This window comes from Balaenoptera physalus, assembly GCF_965194825.1.
Source record: "Balaenoptera physalus genome assembly, chromosome: 16".
Classification (NCBI taxonomy): Eukaryota; Metazoa; Chordata; class Mammalia; order Artiodactyla; family Balaenopteridae; genus Balaenoptera; species Balaenoptera physalus.
The window spans coordinates 21,648,436-21,660,337 of NC_138898.1; the positions used below are offsets into that span (position 1 = coordinate 21,648,436).

Consider the following 11,902-nt stretch of genomic DNA (forward strand, 5'->3'; position numbering starts at 1 on the left):
AATGAATGTTCAGGCCAGAGAATGTGTTTTAACATATAATATTAATATGTTCATCATTATACCAATGCAGTCATAAAATATATTTTTGGCTTTTTATTTTTTTGTGGAGGAAGGAGCCCACGGAGGCAAAAATGCCCAGAGCCGACCAAAGTCATACCTCTGGATTTCCCCTTCCCAGCCTCAATTTCCTCACTTGTGAAGTGAGGATTAGAAAGGCCAGGCTAACCTTTGCCTTCCTGTCATCTGGCCCCACCGCCCCAGGTCCTTTTCTGTCGTCGCTAGCCACAGGGAACTAAGTGCCCTGCGTTTTCCAGTAGGCGCACCTCTGCTCTCTCTGGTCCTCTGCTTAGAATGTCATCCAGGCAACCTTCAGATGCCAGCTGACCGCCAAGCTGGACAAGGACCCTCCTCCCTTGAGCTGCAGTGACCCTTTCTCGGCTTTCTCTCCACCTGAATGATGCTTCTTCCTCGCACTGGCTCAGGGCTTTAGCTTGCAAAGCACCTTTCAGATCTGGGATCACATTTTACTCTTAGGGAACACAGTCAGGTGGCAGGAGAAGAACTGACCTGCCCAGGGTCACACAGCAAAGGAGACTCAGAGCTAGGGGGTTCCTGACTCGTGGCCCAGCGAGTGCGCCTCTGTCTCTTGTTTTGGCATCAGTTTTCCCATCTGTAATATATTCTTGAGCCTCAGTTTTGCCATCCGTAAAATGGGGCTTCCAAGGATCCCTTCCACATGGGGCTTTTGTAGAGATTAAACAAGTTAATATATGTCATACATTTATCATGGGTCCTGGCACGTGGCAAGTGTTGGATAAAAGACAGACATTGTTGTCACTGATAATACCTTATCTCACCGATGTGGGATTATTAATTTTTTTTTTTTACTTTTTTTGGGGGGGGATTATTAATTAATGATTAGTTTTTCTGATTAAAAGAGAGAAAGGCCTCTGAGAAACTGACCTGACCCTGGGGAGTTGGCACCCCGGCTGCCATGTCTGTGGGGAACCTGGGCCTTGCCAGACCTAGAGTTGAGGCCCTTTCCTTTTCACCCACAGCGGACGCTGTGTACCTGGACTCAGATGAGGAGCGGCGGGAGTATGTCCTCACCCAACAGGGCTTCATCTACCAGGGCTCAGCCAAGTTCATCAAGAGCATACCTTGGAATTTTGGGCAGGTAAGGCTACACCCTGCCCCTCCCAACCATCTTAGGCCCACTGTGTGCTGGGTCCTGAGTCTGAGACAATCAAAATCAAAGTCAGAAGTGTGAGCAGGTCTGAGTCACCCACGCCATGCTGTCAAAGATTCAAGAGCCCTGAAATGGCTGGAGGCTCAGAGAGGGCCCAGGCCAAGCCTGAGGTCACACAGCAAAGGGTGGCCCTATCCACTGTGGGAGCAGCAGCTCTGGATTCAAGGTGGGAAAGAATAGGAGGGCCTTTGAGAGTTGTGGGGCTGGCAGGTGCTCCATGAGGGAGAAGGGGAACATTCAAGGCCATATATCAAAATAATGGGCAGCATTCGAGAAAGCTTATGATATGCTAGGCATGTGCTGAGAGGGGCTTTAAACCATTATCTAGATCAGTGGTTCACAAACTCGAATATATGTCAGAATCACCTAAAAAAATGGGTTAAAACACAGGTTCCTGGGTCCCATCCCTAGTTTCTGATACAGTAGATCTGGGTGTGGGCTGAGAATTTGCATTTTTAACAAGTTCTCAGGTGATGCTGATAGTATTGATCCAGTGATACTTTGAGAATCACTGTTGTATCAGCTAGCTACTGCTGACTAACAAACAAGTCCAAAACTTGGAGGCTTGAAAAAACAATCATTCATTATTTCTCATAAATCTGTGGGCCAACCAGGACCTGGCTGTCTAGGCTGGGCTTGCCTGATCTCAGCTGGTTGGCTCATCTCTGTACCATGTGATTCCTCCTCTTTCAGCAGGCCAGCCTGGGCTGGTTCTCCAAATCAATGCTCTTATTTCCTCTACTATCCAGCACCCCATAAAAATTCTTGAGATATTGCTGAGAAAACTCATGAAGTAAGAACCATCACACCCCTCGCCCTTCAAACTCCTGATGTATTAGTGAGTGTTGGCCTCCTGGGGTAGGGTTCACCTTGAGACTTCTCTTAGCAGCCCCTGGATCAGGGTCCATGTTCAGGACTAGAGAGTCTTGCCCTGGGATCATAGGATGATCCCTGAGATCTGGGGCTCTGGCCTCAGTTTCCTCTTCTGAATATTGGGGATAATAATTGCAAAACTATCTGCCTCCAAATAACTGCAGAAACCCTGTAGCCCTCTGTGGGATGTAAATGAAATGGTGATATGACTGTGATGCATAAAATACATCAAAAAATGAATTGGCTCTTATTTCCCAGGGCTCCGTATTCTCCCCTGAGAAACAGAACAAAGCCAACTCCTCCCTTTCATTTTCTGAGTTCCTGGTCTGTGTCCAGGTTGTGTGGGGCCGTGGGACATGGCCTTGCAAACTTCCGGAAGTCATCACTAGCCAGGATGATAAGACCTAAAGGAAGGAAGGGAATCAGGCAGTTCCTGAAGTAGGCAGCATTTGAGCTGAGCTTTGGAAGAGGCGGGTGCCTGGTATTCCAAGCAAAAGGAACAGCATGAGCCGAAGCTCAGAGGTGGGAAAGTTTATGTTGTACCTAAGAAGTATGTTACAGTTTGGGGAGCACTTATATGAGAAGGGGCCCCAGGAGATGACGTGGGAGAAGTCAACAGTGTTCAGGTTGTGAACAGCCCTGAATGTCAGGCTGATGGCAATAGGGAGCCACAAAATGAATGGTTCAAGCCAGGGAGGGCTATTCTGTGTCATGGAGGGAGACCTGCGATAAGGCCTGGTTTGGGACAAGGCCACAGAGACGGGGAGCAGGGGGCAGACAGGAGAGCCCTTGAACGTGACAGATGGGTGGTCCGATGGAAGGTGACAAGGAGAGATTTTGATAAAGATAACATCTGAGTTGCAATGATGAGAAAGTGTGCGTCACACAGAGAGAGGCAGGAAGAGCATTCCAAGCAAAGGAAATAGCAAGTACAAAGGTCCTGAGGCAGTGAGCCTGGAGCAGGATGAGTATGGGTGAGAGCGGTGAGAGATGAAGTCAAAGATGGGGTGGGACACAGATCTTTTTTTTTTTAATTTAATTTTATTTATTTTTATACAGCAGGTTCTTATTAGTTATCGATTTTATACACATTAGTGTATATATGTCAATCCCAATCTCCCAAGTCATCCCACCACCACCTCCCTTCCTCCGCACCCCCCTGCCACTTTCCCCACCTTGGTGTACATATGTTTTTTCTCTATGGGACACAGATCTTAATGGGCCTTGCAGGCCACAGGGAAAAGTCTAGATTTTACTCTGGGTGCAGTGGAAACAGGAGTGATGAGGTTAGATTTACATCTTTTCAGTCTATACTTTGGTCCCAATCCGAACGGTGTGTGGGGAGGGGATGGGGAAGGAGGGGAGGCTCATCAGCTCTGCAGGGTGAGTCAGGCTTTAGGGAAGTGAAGACTTGGCGGTGGGGGAGTGCAGTGGCTGGGCCTGAGGTGACTCGGAGGGCAGGGAAACTCCAGGGACGCTGGGCTCTACTCCAAGTTCCCAGGACCCCCCAGCCTGGATGCAGTCACACCCCCTCCCCCTTTCTCACACACTCAGTCATTGTCCCACCTCACCCCCCCTTTCCTGGGCCAGGAAAAGCTGGCACCACAGAGATGTGACAGACCCAACCCGAGCCTCCGAGCCTCCGATCTGGTGTGTGAGACAGAGCAGAGGGGTCCCACAGCTGCTGGACTTCAAGGCAGGCTTCCCAGAGGAGGTGACTTCTCAGCTCCCTCATCCTCCCCTTGTTTCCTCTGACACAGTTTGAAGATGGGATTCTAGACATCTGCCTGATGCTCTTGGACGTCAACCCCAAGTTCCTGAGGGACGCTGGCCGCGACTGCTCCCGCCGCAGCAGTCCAGTCTACGTGGGCCGGGTGGTGAGCGGCATGGTGAGTGAGTAGCCGGCCCGCCCCAGGGGCCCTCCCTTCCTGTGATGATGGAGGCCAGGCCCCACGCTGGGCACGGTGGGGGAGACCCAGGAGATGGGTGAGTCCCAGCTAGGAGACCTTGTATTTGGAGAGACAAGGTACAAATGCGGGTAATGCCATGTGGTCCCTCAAAGCAATCCATTCATTCATTCATTCACTCACTCATCCAGCAAGTATTCGTCAAGTGCCACCCACATCCTAGGCACCAGGGAAAAGCAGGTGTAAGACATGAATGGTCTCTAACTTCATAGAGCTTCCGTTCTAGGGTGTGTGTGGGAGGAGACAGGCGGAACCACAGTATCACATGAGTGCACAGTCATAAGTTACGATGCACTCGCCAAAGGGGCCAGATGTGTGACAGTGTCTGAATACAGGGCCTAACCCCAGCAAGGGGCTGGGGGATCTCCCTAAGTGATGAGTCCCGAGGTGACGTAGTAACTGGGAGGAGAAGAGCATCCCAGGCAGAGGGGACAGCTTGTGCAAAGGCTCCCTGAGGAGGGACGGCTGTGGCAGGTTTGAGGAGCAAAAGGGGGGCCAGTATGGCTGGAGCAGAGCACAAGCGGGAGGGGCGGGTGCAGGTGGGCTGCAGAGGGGGCGGGGCCAGACAGTGCAGGCCTCAGGGCCACGGTCAGGAGGCTGCATTTTATTCTCGAGGTTCTGGGAGTCTGGGGGCAAATGACACAATCTGGGCAGGGGCCAGAGGGGGTCTTTGTAAAACTCAGATCACACCGTGTCACTCCCCTGCCACCCCGTGGACAAATTCACATCTCCAGCATCGCCCTCGCTACCTTGACCCCTCTCTGCCTCCTCCCTCCCTCTTCTCTCTCCGGTGCCAGCCATCCCTAACCTCCCAGTCTGTCACACCTTGGGATCTTTGCACCTGCTGTTCCTTCAACCTGGAATGCCCTTCCCTGCCTTTTCACCATGTGTGGCACTCATGCCCACCCTAGTGCAGCCGTCACCCTTTCCCCAGGCTTGGTCCCTCTGACGCTCTCGCTGGTTTCAGGTCAACTGCAACGATGACCAGGGCGTGCTGCTGGGACGCTGGGACAACAACTACAGGGATGGCATCAGCCCCATGTTCTGGATCGGCAGCGTGGACATCCTGCGTCGCTGGAAGAATGACGGCTGCCAGCGCGTCAAGTATGGCCAGTGCTGGGTCTTTGCTGCTGTGGCCTGCACTGGTGAGCGGCACGCGGGATGTGAGAGGGCCTGGAACCGCCCTTGGCTTCTGTGAGCCTGGGGTCCCTGCAGCCTTCTCCCAGGCCTGATGTGTAACGGAGCCAGGGAGATTTGGTCAAATAAGGGGGCGTCTGATCCCCGTGGTCACGGGGTTTCTGCAGGGAGCCGAATGGTGGATCGGCCCAGGGACTCTAGACGGACTGGCCGGGTTGAATCACAGCTCTGCCTCTGACCCCTGGGAGGACTTGGGCGAGAGAACTGGTGTCTCCAAGCCTCAGTTTCCTCACATGTAAAATGGAGACAGCAGTAACTGACCCAAGTCCCAGGGAGCTCTTAGGACCCGGGGAGATGTCACTTAGCACAGTCTCTGGTTCAAGTTAGGTGGGGTTTGTGGGTTTCCGGGGCAGCTGGGATTCCTCAGCTGGATCCTGGGGCATTTTCTCTGTGTCCATAAGTCGGCTCACAGTGATTGGATGGACGTTTGCAGGGACGGGCACAGTGACACACTTTTCTGTTCGGCCAGACTGCCCATACCCATTCCTCTCTGAATCATTACAAGATCCCGACAAGCTGCTATTATTAGCTCCTCTTAGAGGAGGAAATGGAGGCACAGGAAGAGAAGTGGTTTGGCCAAGGTCGCACAGCTGGTGAGCGGCACAGCCAGGCTTGGAACGAGGTGGGCCCGGCTCTGGCACAGCCTCCTGGCCTTAGACTGTGATGATGAGGCCTCCCGGGACACCATCCCTGGGACAGGAGTGGAGGCTGTCCCCCTGGGCAGCAGGGACAGGCCTCCCCAAGCCTCAGGTCTGTGCTCTGAAGCCTGTCACATGGTGGGGCAAGGCCTGGGGTTGGGACATCAGCCCTCGCCACGGGCAGCAGAGCGTCCAGACTCTACCCAAGTTGAAAGGCACAGGAACCAGGCAAGAGGTAAAGGGTCACAGCTGCTCCTTCCTTCCTCCTCCCAGTGCCCTCACGTCTCCCGGCCAGAATCCAGGGCCATCGGGGAAGCTCTTGCCCTGGTTGATGGTGGGCACAGGGCAAAGGTCACATCCCTGCCCCTCCCCCGTCTCAGAGACTCAACCTCAATCGAAACTAAAAGTAGAACAGAGGTCCTACAGATTATATTTAGTAGGCCTTTCTGTTTCACTTCGTTTTTTAGATGTTACTTTCTTTACCTTACCCTGAGAATATGTGACTTTTACATTTTACATAAAAAGCAACATAAAAAAATGAAGGCGGTAAAACACCCATAATTCCCTCTGTCAGGAGCACCTAGCATCACAATTCGGGCAGGATTCGTGCCCGGGGTCTTCGTCCCTCCTCTGTGGTCTATAGATGCCACTTGACATCCTGCCTCTTTGTCACCTATCATTCCAACACCAGTCCCTTTCCCAGTTACTCCGGGCTCTCTGTAAACTGTGCTGAGGCACAAATGCAGGCCCTCCTGGCCCACGATGGAGTCCCAGTGCACCTGAACCCCGGGCTAGAGAGGTGGAAACAAGGCCCAGAGAGGCAAAGGGACTGGCCTCAGGCCACACAGCCCGAAGCAGCTGGGGCTGGAACGGCAGGGCTCCTGACCTTTCCCTCTTCTGCTTGCCCCGCTGTTCACTCCTCACTCTGAATCTCTGTCATTCCTTCTTTCCTTCCCTTCCTCCTTTTCTTTCTACTTCACCCACTCCTTCATCCCATTTGACAAATTAGTCTGTGCCAGGCCTGTGCTGGGCTCTGGGGATATAAAATAAGACAGCTCGCTCACTGCCCTCAGAGGACAAATTAAAGAATCCCTCACACACCTGTATATTGGGAACGATGATGAATCCCCAATTTTGCTATGAATGCAAATGATGAGGTAATCTAAACCCGGCCGGGTGGCCTTCCTGGCCCAGGGAACAGCATATGCCAGTGTCCTGGGGCTGTTGGCAGCATGGAGTGCTGGAGGAGCCGCGAGGCCGGTGTGGCTGGAGCCAAGTGTGCAGGAGGTGGTCAGGGGCCAGACCCTGCAGGGCAAGGGCCACGGTGGAGGTCTGGCCTTGACCTCGAGGGCTGTGGGGAGCCATTGAGGGTTTAGCAGAGGACTGTTAATGTCAGATTTGCATTTAGAGTCTTTTGTTAGCTGTGATGTGAAAGGGAAAGAGTGGACATGGGGCAACCAGAGAGGTGGGTGCCATTGTCCGGGCAAGGGGATGGCACACCCTTACCAGTGTGCAGTGCTCCCTGGGGTACAGATGGGCACGTGGAGGCCCAAGCGGAGCAGATGTCTCCAGGGCCTCAGCTCACCCCCTAAGCTCTCTCCACTGTGTCCCCCGACCCAGTGCTGCGGTGCCTCGGCGTCCCCACCCGCGTCGTGACCAACTATAACTCGGCCCACGACCAGAACAGCAACCTGCTCATTGAGTACTTCCGCAACGAGTCTGGGGAGATCCAGAGCGACAAGAGCGAGATGATCTGGTGAGGGGGGGCGCTCAGTGGGAAGGATCCCCTGGAGAGGAAACTTGGGGCAATTTCTCAGAGGAGGTCACATTTGAACTGGGTTTAAAAGTTGAACAGTGTTTGGACAAAAGGAAGCGGGCCTTGGAGAGGCTCCAGGAGGGGGAACAGCAGGAGCAAAGGCCAAGAGGAAGGAAAGTCAATGCAGGGAGCACGAAAGGGCGTCAGAGAGAACACACCGTCCGGGGTCTGCACTGCCAGCCTGGGGGTCTGGTCTTGATTCCAAAGGCTTCAGACTGGAGAGGGGTGTGCTGATGACCGTGGGGACAGATCGGAAGCAGGGGGCGGGGCTGTGGTCCAGGCGGGTTGGGGGTGGGGGGTCTGAATCCAGGCAGAGCCTGTGAGCTGAAAAAGAAGGAAGAGTCGAGAAATTAGGAGGTCAGGTCAGCTGGGCTTGCAGAGCCACTGAGAGGGGCAAGGAGGAGGGGAGAGGGGCTGAGGACTCCCAGTGTAGAAGGGAGCACCCGACTGGGGCCCCCAGAGGAAGAGCAAAGTGTCGGGGGGGATGTTCTGGGGTCAGCTTAGGACAAGGCGAGTGTGGACAGCCCGCAGGAGGTGACCGTGAACGTCTGCGTGAGAGTCCTGGTCCACGTTTTGTTTTGTTTCCCCAACAGGAACTTCCACTGCTGGGTGGAGTCGTGGATGACCAGGCCTGACCTGCAGCCGGGATACGAGGGGTGGCAGGCCCTGGACCCCACGCCCCAGGAGAAGAGCGAAGGTGGGTAGGCAGGTGTGGCCCCATTACCGAGATGAAGAAACAGAGGCTGGAGGGGACCAACCCAACAGAGGGGCTCCTCAGCTGGAGAGGGACAGAGCTGGGGTGCTAACCCAGGTCTGGCTGACTCCAAAGAACATAGAGTGTTGGGGGACCTCATTGATATTTTATAAAACATCTCTTTTATAATTTGAAAAGTAATTCATGCACATTGTGGAAAACAGAAAATATGGAGAAGCACAAAGAAAAAAAGTCAAATAGCATCTTCGTCCTCTTCCCCCCAAGAAATTTCATTAACATTCACACACAGCTTCCAATAATTTCAAATGAAGCCTTCCTCAGAATAATATTTTAAATACACACAATATAAACCTAGGGTTCAATTACATTGCAATATAGTTATCAAAATTTTTAAAATAAATTTGTGATATAGTAATATATGCTTTATATAACAAGATTTATTAGTAGAGTCAATAAGTTCCATAATTTTGTGGTAGAGATGAACATAATCTATATTTCCAGTTATCTGTAACAACTATAAAGAGATATAAAAATATCTGTGGTTCCTATGAGTGACAAGTCATAAGTGCACCTAAGACTGTGGATTTTGGTCTTCTTTCACATTCGAAGGAAGTGAAAATAATGATGTAATTTTTTCCCATCCAAGTTTATGAACTCCTGAATTCTATTTGCTGTGCCTTGGGGGTTCCATGGACCCCAGGTTAAGAACTCTTCCTGCACATGGCCTTTCATCCTGGCCCTGTCACTTCTCCATATATCATTAGCATTTCTCTATCAGATAGTTTTCTGTGATTTTAATTTTAATTTAATGTTACCACATTCCATCAAATGGACGCACTGTAATATAGCTACCAAGCCTCTAGTCCTCAGCATTTAAATTTGTGACCAGTTTGAGGCAGTTGTAAACCACACCCAGATAAACACCTAGCTCTCTTGTTCATTTCGTTAGCACACACTCCCTGAGTCAGTGTCGGACACTGACTGCTACTCTCAGTCTGGGCAGGAAACCAGACAGACACACACCCTTGTAAAGTATTGCCTACAGTTGGCTCCCTCATTTCCTTAAGTGCCTTGGGATACATTTCTGTTTATCAAACACATAGCGATAAGTGTTTGCCAATCCTCATTAGGTAGGTACAAATATCCCCACGTGAAGCCAGGACTCAGAGAAGTTAAGTGACTTCTCCAAGGTCACACAGCTAATAAGAGACTGAGCTGAGATTTGAACCCCAGAAGCTGGGTTCCAGGGTCCCCTGGAATTCTTTTTTTTTTTTTTTTTTGTCTTGTTGCATGCCTTGTAAGATCTCAGTTTCCCAACCAGGGGTTGAACCCCAGGGCCCTGGCAGTGAAAGCACGGAGTCCTAACCACTAGACCACCAAGGAACTCCCTTCCCTGCAATTCTTTTTTTTTTTTTTTTAATTTATTTATTTGTTTTTATTTTTTTTTGGCTGTGTTGGGTCTTCGTTGCTGCGCGCAGGCTTTCTCTAGTTGCAGCAAGCAGGGGCTACTCTTCGATGTGGTGCGCGGGCTTCTCATTGCAGTGGCTTCTCTTGTTGCGGAGCACGGGCTCTAGGCACGCGGGCTTCAGTAGTTGTGGCACGTGGGCTCAGTAGTTGTGGCTTGCGGGCTCTAGAGCGCAGGCTCAGTAGTTGTGGCGCATGGGCTTAGTTGCTCTGCGGCATGTGGGATCTTCCCAGACCAGGGCTCGAACCCGAGTTCCCTGCATTGGCAGGTGGATTCTTAACCACTGCGCCATCAGGGAAGCCCTCCCCCTGCAATTCTTAATTCTTACCTGATGCTGCCTTTTTAGAAATGGAATCCCTGAGTCAAAGGCTATATGGTCTGTAGGTTTTCGGCTACATGTGGTTGAATTGTGGAAGATTTTGGAGGTACCACCCTCCCCTCAGCCCAGGCTCATCTTACCCTCCTCCTACTCCCAACCAGGGACATACTGCTGTGGCCCGGTTCCCGTTCGTGCCATCAAGGTCGGCGACCTGAGCACCAAGTACGATGCCCCTTTCGTCTTTGCCGAGGTCAACGCTGACGTGGTGGACTGGATCCGGCAGGATGATGGGTCCGTGCACAAGTCCATCAACCACTCCCTGGTCGTGGGGCAGAAGATCAGCACAAAGAGCGTGGGCAGAGATCAGCGGGAAGACATTACCCACACCTACAAGTACCCGGAGGGTAGGGGCCCTCGGCTCATCATTGCCTTGCAGATAAGCAGCTTGTTTACCAGCCCAGAGGGCATATGTGTGTGTGTGTGTGTGTGTGTGTGTGTGTTTTCTGGCAGCTTGCAAACAACAATGATCTGTAGGTTACTCTCCATTTCAAGAAATTCCTTAGAATCAGGTGCAAACTTGACAAACACACTGGGGGCAGGGGGACAGTGGTAAAGGATTATTCATTTAGGAAAAGAATTCTATATTCCACAAAAAGATTTCATTTGGTTTTTAAGCCTCACTTTCTTTGTTGGTTTGACTCAATAAAACTGAAAGGGATGGCTGTTATACAAGAGAGGCTTTCATCTTAACAGAAAAATCATGATGTCCATGTTGTTTAACAGAGCTTATTAGTGGTGGGAGCTCCAACAATAGATGGTCAATTCCATGCTTTTTTTTTTTTTTTTTATCTTTATTTATTTATTTGGCTGCACTGGGTCTTAGCTGCGGCATGCGTGATCTTTAGTTGTGGCATGCGGGATCTTTAGTTGCAGCATGAGGGATCTAGTTCCCCGACCAGGGATCGAAGCCGGGCCCCTTGCATTGGGAACACGGAATCTTAACCACTGGACCACCAGGGAGGTCCCTCCATGCTTTTTTATTGCAACGTATTTGTGCTGAAGAGGCTTGGAAGTCCGGAGGGGCCATGGAAGAGAAGTTCCTGGAACTCTGTAGTGTTAATTGTTTTAGCATTTCACACACAGGTGGGGAAGTGGGCATGAAGGTAGATTGGAAAGGTTTAAAGAGAAATGGACCAAAAGAAACTTAAAGATAATAAGATGGGCTCAATCAGACACAAAGATGAAGCTTCTTTCTGCTACTAATATTAAATCAGTAGTGGGAAAAAGATGTGGTTTATTTTAAAAATTGGATTTGAGCACATCCAATGGCCAATTCAATAGACAGATATTTTCTAAGCATCTACGATGTGCTAAGCACAGTAGGGTTCACAGAAGTGACTAAGAAACCACAGCCTTTAGCTGACCCCCATTGACTCTCCAGGGCTGACTGGGGATTGGGTATTAAGTGGCCGTGCTCTAGTGGGAAGGGCTAAAACAGAAGGAAAAGATGCTTTCCCTGGCCTCTGAAAGGTCTAGAGCTGATGATTTGATAGAAGAAATAAATATGTACCCAACAACACTGGGGACAAAAATAAAAGGCACATGGGGAGAAGTAAATGGAATATAAAGCAGGGGGCAGTCATTCCTGCTGGAAAGCTCAACA

At 51.0% G+C, this 11,902-nt stretch overlaps 1 protein-coding gene across 1 annotated transcript in view; it reads left to right on the forward strand.

The window, feature by feature from the left end:
* Positions 1-11,902, forward strand: part of TGM2 (transglutaminase 2) — a 32,314-nt gene that overhangs the window by 11,455 nt on the left and 8,957 nt on the right. The window contains exons 4-9 of the mRNA XM_082430178.1: positions 1,059-1,177; positions 3,883-4,011; positions 5,057-5,234; positions 7,545-7,680; positions 8,334-8,437; positions 10,401-10,643. Of these exons, the coding sequence (XP_082286304.1) occupies positions 1,059-1,177; positions 3,883-4,011; positions 5,057-5,234; positions 7,545-7,680; positions 8,334-8,437; positions 10,401-10,643 (909 nt within the window). The remainder of the gene's footprint in view (positions 1-1,058; positions 1,178-3,882; positions 4,012-5,056; positions 5,235-7,544; positions 7,681-8,333; positions 8,438-10,400; positions 10,644-11,902) is intronic.